We start from the raw sequence: 25,550 nt of genomic DNA on the forward strand, positions 1-25,550 counted from the left end.
ATTACAGAAAGAAAAGACAACTGTATTAAAAAGTGTCAGACTTTGCAGGAGAATATAGCAGATTTTTATCATTTGAAGGTGTTAATACTTAATATGAACTGGGAATCCAAGGCTTTTTCATTTTCTATGCAGGGTTGCACTAATCTAACTCTCGGCAGATGAATTTCGTACAGCATGCTTTCTTCTAGCTCCACTCATCCATCTGGGATCGCTCCATAGGAGAGGAATTTCTTGACCACTGAAAAATGGTGTATAGATGTGACGTAGCGGAGAAGCGACTGTGTCTGACAATGGCGGCTTACATCGAGGAAGCAGGTGTCAACATGGACGTTGCTGTTTCATCCGTGTTGTCCAATGTAGAGAATCTTTCTTCTTTAAAAGAACACCAGAGCACAGCTCTGAAGGCTTTTGTTGGTGAGAACCATGTTTTTACCCTTCTCGCGACCGGGTTTGGCAAAAGCTTGATCTACTAAATGGCTCTGCTGGTGGTAGCGTCACGGGTTAGTTTCAGTGAGAGTGGTTAAAGTAGCACGTCAGTAAAGATGACCGACAAGTGGTTTATCCAATCATATGCAAGGATCTTTGATAAGGCCCAGCCTTCTGAAACGATCCCACATGGATGAGCGGAAGCAACGCGGAACGAAAAAAATCTCCTGAGAGTCAGGTTAGGGTTGCGCACTCATCAGTGGTGAAAAAGGCGACAAAATCCTGGGGTAGAGGTCAAGTCAATTCAGCTACTGCCGTTTCCAGTGAGCGACATAATTCAGCTACTGTAACAAGCGTTCTGTTTGATTACATTACAATGAAACAGGGGTCCATTTTAGCTAAATGTCTACGGCGTCTAACGATTTGGTCTTATTTTCCAAAACAAATCCAAAAGCAAAGTGTATGACAGCGTAATGGCTCAGACTCTGAAATGATCAAACCAGATGTATTAAGAAGTAAAAAGACCTCTTTTGTCTATAATTGGCTCCAGTCTTAATTCATTTTTAATCTTCTCTTTGTTATGCCACATTAGAGCCATGATTATTTGCATGCTGTGTTTTAATAGCTGATTTAGATCACCATAGTTTAAGTCATATTTTGAGCTCTATGGACCAGAACAAAGTGAGAGAGTGAAAAGTGAAACAATGATCTCTTCCTGGGACGGAACCGGAGACTCTTAGTCCTCTCTGCTATGGAAAACCTTAAAAGTATTCATTAGAGGCAACATGATCTCATACGCACAGCTCGTGCAAACAAAAGCCCCAGAGTGCAGCAGAAAGTAGAATAGTTCATTGCCAATTTAGACACTTGTTATCCAACTAATCAGTCAACGTGTCCTCATATTTAAACAGCATACTAGGTTGATTGCCAGTAACTCCCTAAATGACATTCATGACTGTTCTATTTAAAGTAACATTGCAGGAAACTTTGTGAAATTGAACTTCTTCAGTTAGGGCAACAAAAATACTTAAATAAAAGTCTATCTGTTGACTTCCAATTTCACAAAGGACACGAACACCTGTAAAAGTCCCCTCCCTACTCAGACCCTGAGGCTATACCTTCCTTCCTTATTTGTTCCTTGAATTGCTTCCGCGATAATTACTAGAGGTCGCCGCCTAACAACAAGCGAAAAATCTGGGTCTATATAATCTGCTTTCACAATCAACGTATCAATGTATTCTCATCAAAGGGTTCGTACCTTACAAAATATAAACTTCTATTTAACACCGTGAAATGGCGACTGGAAGTGGACCGTGATGGTTAAGTTTAGTCAACAAAAGGTTAGGGTTAGGCATCAAAACGTCTTGGTTAGGATGAGAAAAAAGGTTGTGATTTGACTCGTTGGTGACATGAACCCCGCCTGACCCTCCTCCCTACACAGAGTTTAGTGGTCATTTACTTTCCTTCTTTTCTCCGGATGTAATTTATGCAGTATAAAAGTGAAAACGAATAACAGTGCATTTCTTTTTCTAGTAGTACGAACAGCGAATAAGGACAGGCTGAGTGCTTTTGGTGAGAACAAGCTGAATCAGTTGTCCAATATCAACAAGGTAAGACAGAAGCTTCAGACTGCTTAACATCTTGAGGTTTGCTCTCGGAGATAAAGTGGGCTCATCAGCTGAAGGCTAGAATGACTTCTAATCAGATCACCAAGAGACGGAAAGGCTAAGGCATTCTTACTTCTGACACACAAGAGCAAACATGCTTTTTAAACTTTGTATGCACAACTTTACACGTCACCGTTCCCAGACGACGAAGCCAGAATGTCTGAAATCTTTTCCGTAGATGAGCAACAGATAGTGGATGCCCCCTCACAGCTGTCGCAGATCACTGAAGCTCTCAAATCAATGCAAAACAATAAATCCCAGGGCCCGACAGGCTCCCGGTGTAATCTTCGGAGGATCTACTGAAGATAGCATCACCACAAATATCCACAGATTCTGCTCCAATTGGCAACCACTAGTCAGCTTGATATGTTGACTGCTGACCATAGGTATATGAGTCTCCCTAAACCTGGAAATGCTATTGTCACCAAAGTATAAAGACAGACATGGAGATGGAAAGTCATTATCTTTACTGCACAGTGTTAATTTTGGATTTAGGTTTGTGAGTCCAGGTTTCTGTACTGGCTCTCAAAATAGCACAAAGCATGAGTCACATCTGATGCTGCTCATTGGTGAGCACAGACACAGACTTTTCAAAGTAATCTTCTTCTAAATCTATGTAATCCCTCACTGTGGATATAAACATGAAATACACAGAATTGTGTCTGTTCACGTGTAGACAAGTGCTTCACTTAAGCTCCGCGGAGTATTACTCTGTGCTGAAGAAAGGATTGGATTTAGATATAGATATAGAATATTAATGTGATGTATTGATTCCAGAAGTGAAAGTTTTCTCCTCTGCTTTGCAGCGTGGGTCAGAGGTCAGGGCTGATGTTTACAGAGGTGAACTGTGGATGAAAGCAACAATCTACTTCTACAGCAACATTGTCTAAGATATTAAAAATGAAATCCACATGTCGATCTGTTATGTAATTGTCACCAATGCAAGCAAATTCCAAAAGAAGACTTTTTGCACGCCAGGACAGATTCATTTCATGTATCTGTGTTTAGTCATGTCCCTGTCTCTTTAGCAGACTAGCAGCAGGTCCTGAGTGTATTGATTCCAATAGGAGAAGTGAACATGCACACAGATTATGACCTTTCCCTTCGCCCCATAGTCACCGAAGTAAATATTGGTCCCATTTTTCACAAGCTACATAACTAAAAGTTATTTCCCAGATGGACAAATCAGAAGAAACTGAATTTTGTTTGAGTCTTCTTGTTTGTAACAAACTCTTGCGAGATATGGGAACACAGCTAAGCTAATGTCGACTAATGTTCACGGACGCCTCGTACAACATTTTTTCGTAATGTGAAAAATGGCTGCTTGAGTAAATATCTAATGTTAGCAAAAGATATTAAAAAATAAATGATGGACATATAACTTTTCATCCCACAAGGCATTCACACCACTGTCAAACAAGGCTGTGCCCATTTTATAGTAGACTGGAAACTGTAAACCATTTCATGCGATATATTCAGTACAGAGAATCTTTGATGCTAGTAAGCCTTGGGAGCGTACCTATGTTCCCCGCTTTGTATGTGACCGGGGAAAATAGGACCCTTTTTTAAAAAAAAGAGTCCTAAATTCCACAATCAGTGCTGAATTACCTGCTGCGTAACCCCTTACCCTTACAAAATGCTGAATTAAATCCGCGAAGGCAGAGGTTTTTGTGACCAGCGAACATAGGGATGACCCCGTAAGCCTGCTAGCACATTAACACCTTAACCAGAAAAAAAGGTATATCTACTGTGTGAGCCAACACAAACAATTACAAACCATTCAGCTAAAGAGCTCAATGGCTAAAAGAAATACAGTATACCGTATTTTATAACAAGTTTAATTCTCAGTACCTAGAAACATGAAACATATTTCATTTAAAGCCGTACCATGCCGCCTGACTTGTGTCAAGTCAAGTCCAGTTTTTCATCAAAGCATTGTCAATGTAAGCATATAGTTTTCTGTCTACCTATGGGTGATAGATAGATGACAGGTGGATAGATTAAAAGAGAGCAAGAGAAAGAATATGCAATGCAGTGGTGACATTCAATGTATTGGCATGCTTCATTCAACTTCCTAGATTTCTTCTTTCATTTGTTCAATTTTTTATACCAGCCTATTTCCATTCAGGGCTGTAGGCTCTCCCATCATGCACAGGATGAGGTGCACATTTCTCACATTTATTTTCCTCCCCTCAAAGGGATGCTGGAGATGCTGTAACACTGTATCTACTCTTACTTTGACCAGGTGGTTGGTGAAGCTTTTTCCCCGTCCTTTTTCAAGAATTCACCTTTTTCTTTAGAGCGCCAAGAAAGCACAGTCAGCATCCTTGAACTTGCAACATTTATATTTCCTGTAGCTACGATAAAGTCAGTGAATGTGGATATAAAACAAGTCAGTGACTTTATGGAGCAAGGAGAGGCTCATTTCAATGAACAGTCAGTGTTCAGTTATCTGTTAATAGCTTTAGGAAAATCTTGCTGCACGAAAAACCATCCATCCATCTTCAACCGCTTGTCCCTAACAGGGACGCGGGGGGGCTGGAACCGAGCTGACACCGAGCTTGAGGAGGGGTCCACCCTGGACAGGGCGCCATTCTATCACAGGGCACATAGAGACGAACAGAGACAGACAACCATTCACACTCACAATCACACCTACGGGCAATTTAGAGTCATCAATTAGCATGTGCATGTCTTTGAACTGTGGGAGGTAACCGGGCGACCCGGAGCGAACCCATGCAGACATGGGGAGAACACGCAAACTCCACAAAGGTGCCCGGTGTTATCTTTGGAGGATCTACTGAAGATAGCATCACAACAAATATCCACAGATCCTGCTCCAATTGTCAACCACTAGTTGACGCAAACTCCACACAGAAGAGCCCAAGCCGGGATTCGAACCAGGAACCCTCTTGCTGTAAGGCGACAGCGCTAAGCACCCCATCACCGTGCCGCCCGCACGGTGATGGGGTGTGACCGAAAAACCCGAAAAACACAAAAGATAATTACATTCATAAGCTGAACAGTTAGTTAAAAGTCGTAATGTCCCCTGGTAATAAAATAAAAAGACATTTTACAAATTGAACAACAATTACTGGATAAGAAAATGGGTCTTTTCGTTTTCCATAATTTGAATTAACTCCAGCTAACTGACCTGAGTGCTGAACAGAGACATTTCTGACTGTATGGAAGCAGAAACCCCGAAGCGCAAGTGAGCTCATTCAGTTTGGGTCAGCAGTAGAACTGTTTAAAGGATTGTCTTTCTGCAATAATGACTTTTGACTTTCATTGTTTTTTTTCTCCTTATATTCACCTTCATGTCTGACAGAAGCTCACAGATCCATTTCTTCCAGAGGGGCTTTGAGGAATCAGCAAATGAGACCTTTTTTTTTTACATCCCCAGACATTAGCATCAACATACGGGTTACTTCATCTGCTAAAGATGACTCACATGATGATCCACTACAGAAACATTTGTTTGTTATTCTTATTTTTAGCCTGACTGTTTCATGTAACCCCCGCAGCATTAAACTCTGCAACCTTTGAGGACAGAAATAAATGATCTAATGTAATGAAATATATTATATGGTATTATATATGATGAAAAAGACTATTAATAACAATCAGTTCTGCAAAGATAAAAACTACCAACAATTAAAGTGATTGTAAGCAACTTTGCTAGACTGTTATGTTGCCATTCACGATGATTCCTCAACACCACAGACCCACTACTGCATGTCAGATAATAATAATAATAATAATAATAATAATAATAATTACAAAATTGAAGTAGTACCTCTTTTGACGCAGACTTTTGTCTTTTGTTTGCTATAAAGTCATCTGACAAACAAATGTACAGTATCTAATAGAGTGATGTAATGAAACTAATACAGTAAAAATCAAATTTGTTATTGCCTTTTATCTATTTTATTTGCTATTCTCTTAACAGTAGCTATTACATTTTACTTTTATTTCCCTTTTATCATTTCTAGTTGTCATGTGCTTTTTATTTATTATAAGTTGTCTTATTTGTAAAAATAAAAAAGTAGTTTGATCTTCTCTAACAGGTGCTAATGTTTAATCCATTGAGTGATGGTTTATGATCAAAATGTTATATAACCACTCTCAACACAATTTACATATATGAAGCCAATAGAAATAGGTTCTGTTTAATTCATATATTTATGCAGATGTTTTATTTTCTGTAGTGGACTTCAAGCAGATGAAACTTTTTTTTTTTAAAGCCGTACAATAAGACTATCTGGAGACGGATGCACCTCACACACTTGTGCAAACTGCCATCCACCACACTTCACTGGCTATAATACTACGTTCAATAACAGCCTGTGGTGCCAGTATGGCAGGATAAGAAAGAGCATTTCTTGGTGCCTATATAAAAAAGAGCTCAATATCAGGCTGGGGGGCATCAGTCTAAAGCAACATTGTACAGTAGGTATAGAAATGCACCCTTGCTTTTCAGATACACATTTTTGAACATTTGTTTAAAGTTGATTAAGAAAAATACAGTTAACTGTTGGCTGTGTAAAAATCCAAACACACAAAGCCCAGGCAAAGCATCATCATTCAGAGATGTGAGGCAGATTGTTAAAAGAGTAAAAGGTGACGGATCGGTCATCCTGTTCTCTGGTTGGGTGCTTTGAATCCTGCCTGCACTGGACGTTGGTCATATTTCATCTCCTTCTCCCTCTTCCTTGTCTCCCCGGACCACTGAAACAGAAATGCCCTGAAATGTGCAGCAGTGTGAAGGGAAAGTAGTTTTGACCTCCGAGACCTGAACACTACCAGAATAATTTCATTTCCTCCCCTCTGTGTCACCCTCGACCTCCCACAGCAGCTAGTTTAACCCTGAGAGAAATGGAGCACATTTGCCAAATTCCTTTACAGTCTGCAACAGAAAAAACATCCTCCCAGAGATCTGCTGTGACATGAATCTGATTATATATTTTAAGAAATTATTAGAGGATGAATACACTATCCTGCAAATGCCATTTTACATATTTTGATATTTTGGGTGAAGGTTGACTCTGTGCGTGTGTGTGTGCGTGTGTGTGCGTGTGCGTCTGGGTGTGTGTGTGTGTGTGTGTGTGTGTGTGTGTGTGTGTGTGTGTGTGTGTGTGTGTGTGTGTGTGTGTGTGTGTGTGTGTGTGTGTGTGTGTGTGTGTATGTGTGTGGGTGTGTGTGTGTGTGTGTGTGTGTGTGTGTGTACGTGTGCGTGTGTGTGCGTATGGGTGTGTGTGTGTAGCCTGACTGCGCGCCACCCCTCTCCATCAGCGCGCGTGCACGAGGGTCCGCAAAGGCGCTGCTGCTCCTCTCCAGGCGCGCAGTACCATCCACAAACTTTGGTGAGCTGTAACCTTCACCAAGGAAACAAAAGCAACCCGGGCTGAATTTTTTATTTTTTTTAAAGAAGCATAAATATCTTAAAGGGTGTTAAATTGATCTGAATCGGTTAAATCCAGGTGAGTAGACTGCGAGCTTCAAACGACAGTGATGTGTTTTACTGAAAGGCTGGAGCGCTCGTGTGTTTATACTCGACTGTTTTTTGCATGATCTACAAGTGGCTCCGGAACACAAGTGAAGTTTGTAGGACTGTTATAATTATAAGTGAGTTTTTTTTTTTTATTATGATTTCAATCCGGATTGATGTCGTTTTTCTCGTGCATTTTTTTCTGGCTCACCGCTGTAACCCTTTTTCCCCCGCGCGCCTTATAATAAACCGCTACATCACTGATTACATCACAAGCTTTTATTTAAAGCCTATGTTTAAGCTTTTTTTTTTTTCTTTTAACAAACAGGTGTAATTAAAAACAAAAATGGAGAGCATTCCGTTTGAAATTTTCAAAGAAGACAATAAGTGCCTCTCCACTCTGCTGGAAGACTGTCCGGTGAATTCTTCAGCCTGGGTGCCCGGATCCTACGAGAGCCACAATGTGACCCACGATGATAGCTGGGAGCCCGAGGGCATGTCTCCCATCATCCCCATCATCACTGCAGTCTACTCCGTGGTGTTTGTGGTGGGCTTGTTGGGCAACTGCCTCGTAATGTATGTGATCATTAGGTAAGGTCCTTTTTTTTAAAAGTAAATCCATATAATAATTATATGGGGTGTGATGCTAAAAATGCACTGTACGCTTATATAATAGGAATCTTAGGATCATATCTGCGGGAACTTATGAGACAGGAACAATTGCAGTAAAGCCTTTAAGTATGCCTTGTGTTTTTAGAGATACATGAAACAACAGAGGGTCATGCAGAGCGTGTTCCTCCACAGTCATTGTCAATGTGCTTCCATGTGGAGGAGGCACTGGGCTTTCACAGTGACCTCGAGGCCATCTGCTCTCTGTCATATTAGTGTCTGGATGCTCTCCAGAGATGGTCTACAGCCCATTTATATACAGCTATAACAAGCTCATCAAGAGGGAGCTTGTTATGTATGTTCAAATGCCTGGTACAGCATTTAAAAGGGTTTGACTTTTGTGTCACAAGAGAGAACTGTAGTTGCATTTTGATAAAGAAAAGGTTCAGATTCATGCTGTCATTTCGCCTTCATTGTCCAAAGTGTACACTTAAAGCATGGCAGTATAAAATTGATTCTGCCTCCTTCAGAGTGGCCAATTTGTATGAATCTAATAACCCTGAAGCTCCAAAATATAATAACAATATTCTGCAAATCTCTCCCACGGTGTGGACATGATATTAATCATAGTTGAAACCGGTGGTGCTTTATCAAGCTGATAGCCTGCTCGCACCTCATTGGCTGTTATTTATGGTGTGTGAGAGCGAACAAATCTCCTTTTGATTTAATGTGAAATGCAGCAGTGGCATCCAGAACGCCTCGGTCCGTGGACAACAATTATCTCAATTCAGACTCATCGCAACACCTCTCAGTTGAAGCCAATTTTATCTCCTTAGTTACAGAAAAGACTAAGTTTTACTGTTTAGTTGCTCCCTGGAGGACGATTAAGCTGACGTTTTATGTCGATGCAGAGTGATCAACATCTGAAATTGCACTTACCCAACACAAAGTCAACACAGGCCACATATTAGACGGTGAGCTGTAAGCCATTAGTACTGTAGTATCTGGCATGTCAGTGCACCCTTTATGCCTTTGATTGGTTTGTTTTCAATATTTTTACATTAACAGTGGATCAAATGTCTATGTAATGGGAAAGGGGACGCTCCTAGTGGTCATCCACAGATAATTACCACCTGACTCTGCAGTTTCCCCTCAGTCATATGCAGCGTTTTAGAGTTCAGCTCATTTTGGTTTATGTTTTCATCTGCTCTAACAGCTCTCAAAGGTGTGGTTTTCAGTGACCGCAGATTGATAGCGCACAAATAAAACCCCTGTACTCTAAATGCTCAAGGCTCAAGGTATCTTTATTATCCCTGAGGGGCAATTCGGTGTACAGCCAGCAGCAGTAAGAGAAGCACAGCAAACAACAAATATCAACCATAAAACAACAACACCAGCCAACAAAAGACAAAAAAAAACAAATCAAAAGCTCAACACCAAACAAACAGTCAGACATGTTAGCAAAGTAAGCGACTAGCTGGTGAACATAGTGGCGCATCTAGCACCTTAAGAGCGAAATGTTCCAAATGTTCAATGGAGTTGATGGTCACCAAAACAGAGCTAAAGAAAGTTATTATTGAACTCTGATTGATCAAGTGGACAGAAACACAACTTCAAATAACTGCTTAGGTTGCTCTGAGTTGGTTGGACAGGCAAATGTTTGCCAAAACACCATAATTAGTAAGTCAGTTTTGTTTACAGCGTATTGGCTGCCCCCTAGTGGCCAATAAATCAATGAATGCATTGAATGCGTTTAAAGGAAGTACATTTTGGGAAATGGCAGTATAGCTTCATAGTTTAGCGTCAGACAAAAGATAGGTATTGATCTTTTTATCTGACACAGCAAGAGTGACTGAACATGTTTCACAAAATGTCGTATCATTCCTTTAAAGGCCCACAAGCACCAAACCAACGTCAAAGAATTTGCGTGCTAAATGCTTCAACTCGCTGAATTGGCTGAAAAGCTGCTGACAAGGGCTGAAAGGGGCCAACTAGTGCCAACGGTGCAGGACACACCGCAAAAAACTAGGACAACAGATGCTCACCGCCAGCCAACCGCCGGCCTGGTGGGTCATGGCCTTAAGGTTTTCAACATTAAAAAAAAAGCTGTTATGTCATCAGCGCTGCAACATTGTCATGTATGGCTTTATACAAGGATTTGATCAATGGAAAGGGAAATAATTTAGGTTTGATGTGATAATGAACATGTTTATTATAAACAAAGGCAATCTCATTTTAATCTCAATGCTTCATTTCATCCTGTTGGCCCACTATGGGTTAAAAACTTAAAACTTTAAATTGTAAAAGTCATCACATGCGGATTTAATGAATAATTTAATGAAGTGAAAACAAGTTGACCACACGTGGCCTGCAGTCTGCAGCATATACATAAGAATGAAGTGTGAGTCAGAAGAATTACATTATGGATTCAGAGAAGCAACGTTAGGCTAATGCACAATTTATAATTCATAATGAGTCGAGAAGGAAAGGTCTTCAAGAGCCAGCCAAGCATGAGGCTCCCATATCAGTCTGGATGGATGGTGCGCTCTGGTGATCTCCCTCTTTCTCGCTATCACAGGACAACCTTGTGTTTTGCATTTTTAAGGTACACAAAGATGAAGACAGCCACCAACATTTACATTTTCAACTTAGCGCTCGCCGACGCCCTCGTCACCACCACGATGCCCTTCCAGAGCACAGACTACCTGTTGAACACCTGGCCTTTTGGCGAGGTGGTCTGCAAGGTGTTCATCGCCATCGACTACTACAATATGTTTACCAGTATCTTCACCCTCACCATGATGAGCGTGGATCGCTACGTGGCCGTGTGCCACCCGGTGAAAGCCCTGGACTTCCGCACTCCGATCAAAGCCAAGATGATCAACGTGTGCATCTGGATCCTGTCCTCGGCCGCGGGGATACCTGCTTTTATCCTGGGTGGCACCCAGACGAAGGGCGGTGAGGAAGTGCTTTCACCATCCCTGAATAAAGATGAGAAGTTTTTAAGTGTTGGAGACTCACTCAAAGCATGGACCAGTAATATTTAAAGAGCAGAAATATATTTTATCATCTGTCTGTGTCGAGTTTTCCATTAGTCACACATCATGCATCATCTTTCCTTAATATAGATGATGTCAGAAAAAAGGAGTTTAGAACAAAATGCTCCCTTTTGAGTGCAGATTAACTGTTCCATAACCGCTTACTAAATTGATAGCAGAAGGACACAGAGTGGAATTTTATTTATGATAAAGCACAAGTGCACTTCGTCACTTAATTCACATCTTCTCCCTCCCCTCTTCCCTTTCCTCCTGCAGACATAACTGAGTGTGCCTTACAGTTCCCAGAGCCGTACGTGTACTGGGACACACTGATGAAGATATGCGTGTTTGTCTTTGCCTTCGTCGTGCCTGTGCTCATCATCACCGTGTGCTACTCCCTCATGGTCCTGAGGCTGAAGAGTGTCCGAATGTTGTCCGGCTCGCGGGAAAAAGATCGAAACCTGCGGCGGATCACGCGGCTTGTGGTGGTCGTGGTGGCCGTGTTTGTGGTCTGCTGGACGCCCATTCACATCTTCATCCTGGTCAAGGCGCTCGTGAGCATACCGGAAACCACCGCCATCATGGCTGCGTACTTCTTCTGCGTGGCTCTGGGCTACACAAACAGTAGCCTGAACCCTGTCCTGTATGCCTTTCTGGATGAGAACTTCAAACGCTGCTTCAAAGACTTCTGCCTCTCGGCCAAACGGAAGAAGGAGAAGGTGTCGAGCAGTAAGAAGATGCCCAACGGTGTACGGGAGGCCGCTCTGCCCCTGGAGAACCCAGATGGGACTAGAAAGCCGACATGACTAGCAGTGGAACTGTCTTCAATTTCCCACATTGGAAAAGAAGACTCACAGGACCTGGGCCTAACCCACGTCACATCAACAATGTAGTTTTGACTCTTTTACAGAGATTATTATGATTATCACCTGGGGTTTAACCAGCGCCAATATTCATGATTTACCTTCAGAGAACAAATGAAAGGTTTATGCTATAAATTGTATTCCATTTACAGTATTTATTTACAGTATCCTCATGGCAGTTATTATAAAAATTTGTGTATTTAGGTGGGTGTGTAATTCCGGCGCAAAATCATCCCATGGTCTTTTTCAGCACTTACATACATCAAATAAGCCATTGAGACAGTTTTTTCTTTCTTCGTGTAACACCTTTTACAGGAGAAATCTGGGTGAGTTGCTAACACATGGAAATGGCTAACACTGATTAGCTCGGGGCAGTAGGGTAAAGGCAATAAAACGTCTTTTTTAACCACTAATACTGCTCAAAATAACACCAAACCTCTGCAGTAGCATGAGAAGAGTCCTTACACATAAAACAAAGCACCAACAATGTAGTTAGTGAACCCAGAGTTTATTAAAAGAGTGTTTTAAAGACTTACCTACTGGCCCCTGTACCAGCTCCTCTCGTAGTAAAGTCCATTCAAGTCAATTACCAAAGGAAGGAGCCCACTGGTGCTTTGTTTTCTGTGTAGGGACTTGGGGTTATTTTGAGCAGTATTAGTGGTTAAAAAAGACGTTTTAATGCCTTCACTGTACAGCCCTGAGCTAATTGGTGTTAGCCACGTCCTGTTAGCGACTCTCACAGATTTCTCTGTTAATAGTTTATACACGGAAAAAAAACGGTCTCCCATAATGTCCATGGGATGATTTTGCTCCAGAATTACACTTTGAGCAAGAAAAAAAACCCAAATGGGATTAAAGTCTTTAACAGTTACCTAATCTCTATGAACAGATTCTGCATAGGAATGTATTTGTAGGCAACGGGTGGTCCGAGTAGTATTGACCAATTACATTTGAGCACGCTTTGGTTACATGCAGGTACCCCATCAGCTATCATCTGGTGAAGATTTAGCTTCTCATTAGTGTTTTTTTATCTGCATTCATAATCAGACACCATCTTGCAACTCCATTCTAGCTTCTCAAGTTGCTAATCTGGCCATTAACGATGACTGATGCGCGGAAGAGCATGTCTTGTCATAATATCTGCTGGCTACACCAGAAAGCCCCAGATATTAGCTGATGCCTCCAGAGGCTAAATTGCCTTCACAATGATAGCAGATGCGTTCTGAGATGACAGATAGGGACGGCCTGAGAAGCAAGTGGTGATCAATTGAAGTCTGACCCAAGTTGTTTTTCTCTTTCGTATTTATTACATGAGAAAAGGTGACTTTTTTTATCATGATGTATGTTTTTCCATCTATAAAAATAGGCGACAAAGGCGATTTTTTGCATTTGTTGTTGTAATAATTATTTTAGCCACAAGAGTGCAACAAAATTCGCCTGCCATACTTTTTCACTTGTTTTCACAGATAAAAATATCTGAGGGCTTCTGTAATTGCATATATATTATTAACAAAGAACTGAAGTCATTAACATTATAGACTATAAGTCACTTCCCAGATAATATTAAAATGTCTCGTAAAAGTTTTTTGAAATAATTGGCTCCTTTACACAGTATGCTTGTTACAGCGTTTTTATGTTGTTATACTTATTTAATTACATTTGTGTATGCTTTTGTTCAAATTCTTTCTATTCCTATCATTTCCTCCCATATTGTTTCTAGTTCCAAATGTGCCTTTAACAGTCCAGGATAACACGTGCTTGTGGCAGTGGAAATGTTTCAATAACGATTACTAAACTAAATGAGGTCACGCAGCAAACACAGTTTTGTCGGTGCCTGACTTACTGACAGCAGATATGTGCCAAAAGAGTTTGAAGTGTTTGGATGGCCAAGAATGGGGGAGAACTGACTCATCATTGGACTTTCATTCAAAACAACAACAAAAGAACTCTCGGAAAGTTTAATCGAGGAGAAAAGTTCAAAATCCTGGACTCGAATGTGCTTTTAAAATTTGACAGAGGGCTCTCTATCAGCTTTGACTCTGGAGTTGTGTCCAGTTCGATAAGTTGTTGAATTTATGGTATATAATTCAATCACACATGCTCTGTAAAGGCTTTCACCATAATACACATTGTCCTTTTGAAATATTCATGCTATTATCGTTGAGAAATGTTCCCATCAGTGCAATCTAAAAACATAAATAGCTTTTAAAGATGTTGGTTAAATACAGTTTATTTTGTGGGCTGTACAGTATGATAGTATTTTGTATAGATAAAAAAACACTTTGCACAGACATCATCAAAATACACTGTATTTGTAGCATGTCAATGATCATTGCTATGATATAACACGACTTAGGCTTGATGGACTGTGCTGTTATTTTGAATGTATTGCATATAGACTCTGTATTATACAAACAAATGATTACCCATGGAATAAACTCATCAAACTCATTAGAGGTCAGCTAATATTTGCGTAATTCAGTAATAAAATCCATTTTCATTAATATTCTGTTTCCCTGTAATGTTCCTCAAACCAGAGCTTTGTAGCTTTGGGAATACCTTTTGTTTTTGTTGAAAAATCTCTATATATACTGGAAGATACAAAGCACAGACGTTCTGTTACTTGGCAACAAAATAAGAGACATTATTCTAAGAAACCACACTGTGACCAGGACATTGTTTTCTCTTCGGTCTTTGTGCTTACTGTTTAAATCTGCTGTTGCTGTATATTTGCTTCGTCCGCTGTCAACAGAACAGACGTATTGATGAAAACATCCTTTGTGTGAAGAGTTTAATATTAAAGCAAGTTTAACGAGTTCACATTGATTCTCTTCTCTTGCACTGACAAGCTCATCTGTTTTCATTTAAAAGTCCTCTGTGTGGAAGTGTGCGACTGTGATACTCCCCTCAGACATTGACAGAAACGCCTCTCTGTGTTAGCACGGCATCATTACTTTTCAATATTTCATTTAAAAATAAATCTTTCCCTCACAGTGGCTCATTTCAATCTCAGTTTGACAGATGAAGAGGAGTTTCAGCGGGAGGTTTAGGAGACCTCTGCAGGTGTAGATTCTGTTTTACTTTATGCCGGCAGCTCCCTCCAGAGGATGGGAAATGGCATTACCAAAAGTCAGACAATGATTGATAGTTGCATGCACATAACTTGGCAAAAGCTTGTACCAGGTGGTCATACTGATGAGAACATGGGCGGATTAACCTGCTTGGACCTGCCATTAATTAACAATTCTGCCTCTTTGCAATGTGTACATTATTCCTGGCTCCAGGTTTGCTGTATTGTAATTAATTTTCACACATACACACACCACAACATTAACTGATAAAATTAATGTGTTCATTTTAGATTTTCCCACCAGGGTCCTCTATAAGACAGGGCCACAAGACAAACAAAGTATACATCTGTCGGTGTAGGGCCCCGGGGCAGTTGCATGCTTTGCAGGATAAAAATATAAATAAGTTATTAAAAATGTGGGCACTCTGATGGGCATTCATCTCCATTTGCAACATGTTGGACTATAAATAATTAACCCGTAAATTGAAAATAAGTAGCTGTGGTTCAGGAGGTAGAGCACGTCATAGAGAGAGAGGCAAAACAAGACTCTTAGTGAAGACACAAATTGCTCCAGAAGACCGTGTCATCAGTGTGAGTATTCATTTGAATGATTAAATTACATCCTGATGAGCAGATGGCAGCTTCCATGGTATGAATGTGTTACCATACATCCATGATGGTATGGATAACTGGATCAAAGATTATAGGGGGGTGCAAAATAAAGTCAACTTAGTGTAAAATGATTCAGACACAGTGTTAGGAGACATACATTGGCACAGTATACAATTTTGTTGTAATGAAAATCTTTTTTTTGCTAAACAGATACATGTAGTCTATAGATCGATTAAACCGTTTTTATTATTTAAAAATTTTACCATGCAAACACAACAATGTGAAGTAAAGAAAAAATAAAGGAATAAACACAAAAACAACAGAGCTTGTTTGGAGGGCGCGGCTGAGCGAGCGGTGGTCACGTGACTCGCCTGACGTCATCTCGCAGGCTCTTCCGGGTGTTTTCCTCCAGCTCAGCTCTCAGCTCGACGGTGGACGCTTTTCTCTTGTCAGTGTGAAATATCTCCTTTTTTAGCCGAAATGAACCGAATATTTGGCAGGGGGAAACCCAAAGCCCCGCCGCCGAACCTCACGGACTGCATAGGAAGCGTGAGTATAATACAGAAACCACTTTTTAAACGCTGTCTCAAACAAAGTAAACAAAGATGGTTCCTTCTCGGCTGGACTAGCTTTTATGAGCAGAAAAATGGCCCCATTGAACTGCTGTATTGTTATTATACTCTTGCTTAACAGTTAATAATGTTGCTTTATCGACGGTAGACGGGGTTGTCCTGTTGGTGCTCGACAAACAAGACATTTAAACAAAAACAACAAGTGTATCAGTTCATGTAATGATTCAGCATTATGTAATGTTGAGCAGGGATTTGAGCCAGTTCACTGGCATATGATCCACTTTCAGTTCAACTTTATTTATAGTGCCAAATCTTGACAAAAGTTATCACAAGACACTTTACAGACCACACTGTATTTCTTTATGATTTACAGACAGAGACCCGCTTGTTTTTAAGTCTTTAAATTATTTTGTGCTTGCTCATTTTACTTCTTGGGTCTTATTTTATTTTAACACTTTTAGCTTGTGAAGTACTGTGTGACTTTGTCTCTAAAAGCTGCTGTGTCAAATAAACGTATGTACGTATTTGATATAAACAGACAGATTACTTACTATGTATTTGACTGCACGGCAATACTGAAAAATACAGAAGGATACAGAAATATACACAGAGAATAAACTAAATATAAACTTACACACAAGAAATTAGGACAAACTATTATATATGAAGTAGAGTTTACAAGTTATTCATAGAGAATATAATATTTATTTATGTATATATAATATATATAAAGGTGCTATATCAAATAAACATATTATTATTTATTATTTATCCATGAGCAAACAGCAACAATAACAGCAACAGGGTCGATGAAAACCTTCCTCTTAATAGGCACACTCTGCTCTTAGTGTCTGTCATCAACAGGTTATACAGGTTGTGTGTCTGGGCCGAGCTATTGTTAGCTAACTAGGGTGCAGGAAGAACCAGATGGTGTGTTCCCTGGTACTCAATTGGCCTCAATTAAGCTACTCTGCACTTATGGAAATCATTAAACATGGTTTGATGTTATTAAAAACGTTCTCAGGTTAAAGAAAACCAAAGTTATGTTAGGAAACACATGGGTGTATCGAATTAACAGAATAATAAATCATACAATTTAAAGAGGTTGTCACTGATCATAAACTAATATGGAGACAACATACTGACTATAAAGTCAATAGCAATCCTGACTGAATCTTGGGATATGGAATTATAAGGCCTGGTAAAGAGTATATTGCCCACTTTCTTACATGCTTTACTATATGGAATTGTGGGGGTCAATCTTTAAAACGACTATAAGTTAAAAGGTCTTATCGTAAAAACAAGCTTTACGTATTATTAATGTCTTGTGGTAACTATAATCACACAAATCCACTGAAAAGCCTTCCATGTGAATCATCAGTTACCCGGAATTGGCTGTTTTTATTCTGAAAGACCCTTTTAAAGACAATGCTCTTGATCAAAAGCTGATGTTCTTGTCTCTGATTTTAACTTCAAGGTTGATTCTCGTACGGAGTCCACTGATAAGAAGATTGCCAGACTCGATGCTGAACTTGCGAAATACAGGGACCAGATGAAAAAGATGAGAGATGGGCCCTCAAAGGTGAGATTATTTGTCCAATGCTGCCAGAACACAAAGAAGGGGACGGACCCTTTAGGGGGCTGCCAGCCTGTACCAGATAAACCTATAAATATAAAGTAAAAAACACACATTCTGTGGGAAAGGTAGAGCTCTAAACGTGGGTGGAAGTGGAAGTTGGGTAAAGAAAAATGTAAGACGCAGATTAATGATTTCTCGTCTTTACTTCTATGCTGTGAAATACGGTAGATTTTCAACATTATTCTTATAACAATATGATGTGAAAATGATACTGTTTCCAATACCTTTGTGAATATACTGTAAATATACTTTTTGTATTCAAATGTTAAATGTGTCTGCACCAGAACTTTTGTCTTAACAATATTCTGTCTAAAATTGGCAAATTTGTATCTGATAAAAGAATAAGTAAACAGAACTCCTCATAGACTTTTGTCCAGTTATATTTGCATTAACTTTTCTCAATTGTGTCTTTATTCACTAGAACATGGTCAAGCAAAAGGCTATGAGAGTTCTGAAGCAGAAGCGAATGTAAGTACTTTTATTTCCCAAATTCAGAGTGTTTAAAATATTAAACGCGTCAATGTATCCGTAAAAGCTTCAAATGTTTTCCTTTATAAATGGCAGTTATATCCTGCATCACCTGCTGTTAAAGTCTAACGTTGTTTCATCCTTATATCTTCCAGGTATGAGGGCCAGAGAGACAATCTCATGCAGCAATCATTCAACATGGAACAAGCAAACTACACAATCCAGACCCTTAAAGACACTAAAACCACAGTAAGAGAGAGAATTATCTATTTAATGTGATTTTCTTCCACCCACACAGACAACTGAAGAAAATGGATCTCTGCTAACGTGTGCTTTTATCTTAATAGGTTGATGCCATGAAAATCGGCCTAAAGGACATGAAGAAAGCTTACAAGCATGTGAACATTGATCAGATTGAGGTATTTGGTTTATTTTTGACTACACATTTGCTTCAATGGGAGGTCCATTAGTAGCCCTCTAATGTTTGCTATAAGCTAGTTGATATCAGCAGATTGGGTGGTGTCACAGTAAATAATTGTATATTTTTAGAGATAATTCCCCTCCTACTGTGACATTTACACCGTAGAAATATTGTTGACTAGAAATTTTGAGGGACAAAGGGTACCACACATTGTTGGAAGCTCACAGTCGGAACATTTTATTAGCAATTAAGTTACTTTAGTACAGGGATCCTACGCAGTATGGAATTTAATTTGAGTAATTTGGACTGGATAGGTATAGAAAAAGGGAAAAGAGTATGGAAAAATGTTTGTTGTTTCAAGACTATTATCTCACTTATCTCACATATATACAAATCAAAACAAGTTTACTTACGCAACAGAGCCGACCTGTGGATGATATGAAACTAATCAAGATGGCTATAGAATGGTGTAGGGTTACCATGGTTACCGTTGGCGGCGCAACTGTGATTCTCATTTATTGAATTTTTTCCATGCTCGTGTCTACATTTTATTTTTATCTATCATTATTTTCTTTATTTACAGTGTGTTTACTCCATCTAAAGCCAATGAAGCACAAACTTGTGTTTTCTTTTGTAGTTCCTGTTGAATAGTCCATCTCTACGGTTCCTGTCTGTAGAGTTAGGTTCACAGTTATTTTCACTCTTTAAGCATTAAGCTTGAATAACATGCTGTACGTTGAACATGTCTCAGTTTGGAGTTCATTGACTTATATGAGCTACACTATGTAATTAAAAAGGTTTTGCATACAGAGTCAGAATTTGACATACGTGTTAAAAGTTGGATTTTAAAACCATTTATTGACATAAGCATCTAACAATTGGATGTTTGGAAATTTGAGTGTGGAAAAAGTCTGGACACTTAATAAAAGACTTTCCTAACTTTATTAGATCATGGGACACTGACTTGGACCTTTATTAAACCTTTAATACAGCTTTCCGCAAAGCATATGTCTTTGTTACGGAGGCAATGGATTAAATGCAAGAATTTGAACTTTTTTTTAATATTCAGGATCTTCAAGATGATCTCGGGGACATGATGGAGGATGCCAATGACATCCAGGAGGCGCTGGGCAGAAGCTACGGCACCCCTGATATTGATGAGGCCGACTTGGAAGCGGGTCAGTAAAATACATCCAGGATGCCAGAATTTGATTTTTATATCACATTACAATATATATCAACAATATATATAATACTATATCAACAATACCGGTGGACAGATAGCAGCTAGTGTACAGTTTATAAAGAGGTGATAATGTGTAATGTCTACCCTATCATATTATTTTGACTGTCGTTAACCAGTAGTAATTAATTGCTCATTAACCATAAAATGTATGCGTGTTGCATTTGCGAGCCTTCTTCCACACACGCTGATAGTGCTAATGAGGGCTGCCATCTTGAACTGTTGGTGTGTTCACAGAGCTTGACGCCTTGGGAGACGAGTTCCTAATGGATGACGACAGCTCTTACCTGGATGAAGCTTCCACAGCTCCTTCCATCCCAGAGGGCATGCCCGGCGACAAGTCGGTGAACAGGGTACTTGAGTTTAAGGATTTCTGTTTTTGAGTTTTCTCATTAGTTTGAGGTTTCTTTCACTAATGGGCATTCTTTATATTTCTTTTAGGATGGTGTCCTGGTGGATGAGTTTGGCCTTCCTCAGATTCCTGCTACATAAAACAGCAATCAGCTCATTCATGCAAGTTTTACATGTATAATAGCCTTTTTTTGTATTTATCCGACTGACACTCCCAGCCTTAGAGTGCAGCACTGAAAACCAAAGCATCTTCTGTCCGACGAATGAACTGCAACTTAAAATCATCAAAAGGCATCTTTTAGTAAAGAGTTAATTCTTATTCTGAGTGAGCTCATATCGTATGCATCCGAGGTGATTGTTTGAATTGGGTTTCTCTTAACTTTGTACAGTTTCTGCAACATTTGTTGCCAAGAACAAAATAAATTATATTTTTCAAACAATACATTGAAGTCGTTCAAAGGTCATTACTTAACAAACGTCACTTTATTGTCAAATTTTATTATTAAATATGAGGATGTGCGTAACAACATTTTTTATTTACATTTATTTGAAAAAATAAATAGAGATTTCTTTAAGCAAGAAAGGGCTCAACAAATGTCAAGTCCACTGAAATCACCAGCTCAGCCTGTACGTATGAGGGAAGATTTTTTGGTGCAGATACTCCACGACACTGGTCTTGTTTTTCAGTTTTTCAAATTCATAGAAAGGAATCTAGAAAAAAAAGATTGAACAAGTTAACTGAAAACTAGTCAGAAGGTCATGGGATATTTCTACTATATGAACCATTTTGCAATTAACAATTTGGGCAGATGAAAATCTGACAGAAAATGCCCAATGAACACACACATTGTTGATTTACTAAAGCATAAAAGTAAAAAATGTCCAACCTGAACAACTTCATATCCCAGAAGCCCCAGATGTCGCTGCTTGATTGCCTCTTTTCCAAGTAGCTGCCTCGTGTCCGTAGTGAACCTCTGTTGTCCGTCAATACAAAGAGCTATCCTGCAACACATGAAGGAGGTTTTCAAAACATTAAAAGATGAACTTCAGAAGGATTTTACATTTAGTACATCAGTGTAGCAACATTGTTCAACATATAAAACCCATATACCTTTTGTATACTTCATCAATATAGCTGGCGGGCAGCACAAACCCCTCTTCATCAAGTTTGATCTCCACATCTACAAGAACAAAAAAATAATATCATGCCCTTGTAGGAAGACTACAGGCAACATTGAGATAAAACAGCTGTAATGTTACCAAGAGTGTAGCAGTATGGCGTCAGAACTTTGGATCCAAAGTATGAACGAGCCCCGAGCAAGTCCACCAGTCCACTTTTTACAGAGTTGTACAGATGAGCGTCCACGGGCGTCTCCAGAGAGTGTCCAGACACGAGGAAAGACTTGACACGATACTTTGGAAGGAGCCTGGGACCCTGAGGAAACGACAGAAGGTGTGAAGGAACACCTATACAGTCACTGTGCATCAAAAACATGATGTGGCTGTTGTTTTAAATTCTAACTCTACAACTAAATCCACAAACATTCTCATTTTTAGTTCAAATGACCTTTTTTTTGTAATTTCTAATTAATAACGGATAACAATGTTTACAGGAAAGCTACAGTGCAATCTCATGTAAAAGATCTACTTTGGTCTCTAAGCCTTCAGAATAAAAGCACATGCTGCATCCGTAACAATCCACATAGTAAATGCCCTCGCTCCAAACACAGTGCTTCAAGACAAATCGCCTTTTAATTATTGCAAATGGAAATTTTCTGTAGAACCCAACAGGTTTGCATCTGATTGGTCTCAAGTCATATTGGGTAAGGTAGAACGCCACCCGTACAGGTTTTCTCACAGATAACCTGAGTGCACTGAAACTCACATACTGATGACATGTTAAGTAACAGAGTGTGTATTCAGGTTTGTAGCTGCACATTAGTCCTTTGTCATTTTGTTGGGCTGGCCTCATCTTTAGCATCTTACTGTTGACATAGTTTAACATATTTTACCACATAGAAAGGACACTCCAACTTCAAAGTCATATAGAGCTGGGTCAGCTGTGCCAGGACGAGCCGGTCCATTCCTGTGCCCTGCTCTGGAAGACAGTCAATTTTTGTTTTTATTTTAGTCAACTGCATCTATACAGCCCAATATCACACATCACAGAGGAACAAAAGGACAAAATCATGAATAGATTGCAGGATAAACACATAAGACAATACACGCAACACGCTTACCGTGCAGTTGCTGGAGGAAGAAATTGCTGAAAACTTTGGAGACAAAATTAACGGGGAACCTCTCCACAAGGGTGCACGAGTGGAGCAGGCTGAGCAGCGCCCGAGGCTGGAACTGTGAATATCGCGTGCGCAGGATGGTTTCAACTTTCCTGAACACCTCTCCGGCGTTGGGAGGAAGGTAGCCGAGCTTTCCGAGAGCCACGATCTGCCTGGTCACCTGGCTTGTGCTGTAGTCGTCAGCTCTGTACACAAAGCTCTCTGCTACTGCATTAAACACAGTCTTGGACAGGATCTTCCTCCGGCCGAAGAACTGCATCACCTTGGTTACTGTTTCTGGGTGGGCGGTGAAGGCCATGGTGGGCACATACCTCTCCATCGCCTCCACAAAGTAATGATCGCTGTGACCAAAGTGCATTAGGGCCCCAAGCACAAGGTTGAGCTCCTCATCAGTGAAGTGAGGTACGTGCCGTACAGCCTGCTTACAGAGACCGATCACCAGGGGCATGGCCTGCGTCTGGTTCAGGGTCACAAGAGCACTTAGCAGCCGGCTGACAGCAGGAGGATCCATGCGGGAGGTGACGGTCACCGCGTGGGTATGCATGGCGTTCAGCAGGGTCCGATATTTTCCATCTTCACCCACCCCGCCTTGTAGAAGTCTATAAGCTGCTATGAGATCTGCTAGGCTCCACTTGGCAGGCTCCTGCTTCTGGATTTGCCCCATCACCTGCTCCAGCACCACACAGTCAGGACCCTCTATAGCCAGCATCGCCTGGCCCAGGGTACACAGCTGTCCTACATTCATCCGCCCTGTGTCCAATCTCTCCTGGCTCTCAGACACCAGCCGTACCATCAGCCTGCTCCAAGGATCCAAGAAGAGGCGAGTGCAAGCCAGGAGAGCTGATACCAGCCCAGCATCCGTCAGCCGCCCAGAATCCTGCTCCAGCTGAAAGCAGAGAGCTCTGATGGTGTCATTCTCCAGCACTGCGGGGTCCTTCAGAGAGTTACCCTCCTGCTCCAGGTCGGCCACACGGTGAAGTGCTGCTGCAGCCATGGTGTCAGAGATGACCTCCACTGTGCGCAGCTGTGTGAAGACCTGCCGGGACGAGGAGCAGCTCCCTAGACGCTGCTGGAAGGCCTGCTCCTCTGCATCTGTGGGTCTGTGCATCTGGGTCAGACGGAACCGAGGGCTTGAATCTCTGTGGAGTCCTACTGAGCTGCCAGCAATGAAGGACGGCTCCTTAACGATGGTGGTCAGGTTTCTTACCCCGCAGTCCGACTGGAGCTTCTTGCAGCTCTGTCTCCGGATGGAGCAGCCAGCTGAGGTACACAGGCAGGCTGCACATAAGGGCTGACCTTCACTGCGGGTACTCAGGAGAAGCCTGGGGGTGCGGACGGGTCCAACAGGAGGATAATGTTGAATCCCTAACTGCCCGAGCAGCGGGAATCTTTGGATCAACTTCAGAGCCATGACACCTGCACCAGGACCCACCTGAAACAATGAAAAACAATAAAAGGCTTTCAAAGGATTTACTTGAGGGCACTATGGCAAGCGGTTACAACATTTAATAGCTAGACTGAATATGTATTGCAGATACCTGTAATTCAATTCTTCCCAGTCAAAAAGAACATTTCAGATATCCACAACATCATTCCCTACTAGTGCAAATTACATCACTATTGCCATTCATGTGTATTGGGCTTCCACAATTACAGATATCTGTCATTGTAACTAGGAAGAACTCCCATTTCAGATATCTACAATCCGATTGTTACTAGTTATAATTGAATTTCAGATGTATATCCAAAATGACAAAAACATTCCAGATAGCCATAAAGCCATTTTGATTATCCCAAAATAATTCAGATTAGTAAAAATGTCATTATGGATATGTACAACTGCTAATTTCCTAGTTACAATTACATTACTACAGATACCTAGAATGTTTATTCTAGATATCTAAAATATTATTGTGGATATCTAGAATTGAAAGCCCAATACACATGAATGGCAAACGTGACAACATAATGTACACTAGCAATAGTGTCATTGTGGATATCTGAAATGATCATTCTGACTGGAAATAATTCAGTTTTGACTCAGAGAAATGGTATAATGATATCTTAAATGTAATAACAGACAACAGTGTGCTTCGATTAAATGTTAAAGCTACCTGCAGTTTGAGAGTAATCAGGTCCCTGTTGCTCCTCTGTTAACTAACCAACCTTGAGGTTGCTGTTAGCTAACGTTAGCCACTTAGCTGCTAGCTTCCTGTCTAGCCTAGAGGAGCCGCACTGCTGTGATAAGCCCGTTTCTAAAAGCGAGTCCCTCGGTTCAGATGGATAAACAACACAGGACAACACTGAAGTGTCAAAATGAATACCTGGACATTCCTGCGACTGCACGAGGTCCCAGCAGAACTGCAATGATGCTGTCCTAACGTGACTGCGCAGGGAGCGTGAGGCGTTCAGGGCAGCTCGTTATTCGGTGCGTGTACGTGTTGTAATACCTACCTTTAGAGATAGCATAGGAAGGCAGCACCGTGCAGCCTGAGTAGTACGTCGGAAAAGTTAAAAAAAAATAAAAATAAATAACATATATATACTGTATATAATAATAGAATAGAATAGCCAGACTAAAGCAGTCATGGCATCATTTCTTGAACAAGTTCAGGAGATTTCATAGAAATGTGTGTCCCAAAAAATGAGCAAAAAAGTCATAGTATAGTATGTCGAAAAAAGTGAAAATGTATGTCCAAGAATTATTATTCTTTTGGCTTATTTTTTGGACACACTTGTAGTTTTGACATAGTATACTATGACTTTTTATGACGTTTAGACATACT

The 25,550-nt window shown here is 40.4% G+C and overlaps 3 protein-coding genes across 3 annotated transcripts; 2 read left to right on the plus strand and 1 right to left on the minus strand.

Annotated features, from left to right (window-relative positions):
* Positions 1–7,927: 7,927 nt before the first annotated feature.
* LOC310963365 (delta-type opioid receptor-like) lies at positions 7,928–12,034 on the plus strand (the record flags this gene model as incomplete). The annotated part of the gene is made up of 3 exons (XM_083936145.1): positions 7,928–8,172; positions 10,796–11,148; positions 11,505–12,034. 3 exons carry the CDS (start codon positions 7,928–7,930, stop codon positions 12,032–12,034), a joined length of 1,128 nt encoding a protein of 375 aa, XP_083792271.1.
* A 4,139-nt stretch (positions 12,035–16,173) lies between these two features.
* On the plus strand, positions 16,174–20,909 carry chmp5b (charged multivesicular body protein 5b). Its single transcript, XM_083936330.1, has 8 exons — positions 16,174–16,322; positions 17,823–17,927; positions 18,406–18,452; positions 18,608–18,701; positions 18,800–18,871; positions 19,943–20,051; positions 20,354–20,469; positions 20,558–20,909. Exons 1-8 carry the CDS (start codon positions 16,254–16,256, stop codon positions 20,606–20,608), a joined length of 663 nt encoding a protein of 220 aa, XP_083792456.1. The 5' UTR covers positions 16,174–16,253; the 3' UTR covers positions 20,609–20,909.
* Positions 20,910–20,983: 74 nt separating this feature from the next.
* On the minus strand, positions 20,984–25,192 carry fastkd3 (FAST kinase domains 3). The gene is made up of 7 exons (XM_083936329.1): positions 25,089–25,192; positions 22,708–24,196; positions 22,480–22,565; positions 21,728–21,902; positions 21,579–21,648; positions 21,355–21,469; positions 20,984–21,178 (listed from the first exon to the last, which is right to left on the minus strand). Exons 2-7 carry the CDS (start codon positions 24,173–24,175, stop codon positions 21,080–21,082), a joined length of 2,013 nt encoding a protein of 670 aa, XP_083792455.1. The 5' UTR covers positions 24,176–24,196; positions 25,089–25,192; the 3' UTR covers positions 20,984–21,079.
* Positions 25,193–25,550: the final 358 nt, after the last annotated feature.

The sequence above is a fragment of the Echiichthys vipera genome (assembly GCF_963691815.1).
Source record: "Echiichthys vipera genome assembly, chromosome: 21".
Taxonomy (NCBI): Eukaryota; Metazoa; Chordata; class Actinopteri; order Perciformes; family Trachinidae; genus Echiichthys; species Echiichthys vipera.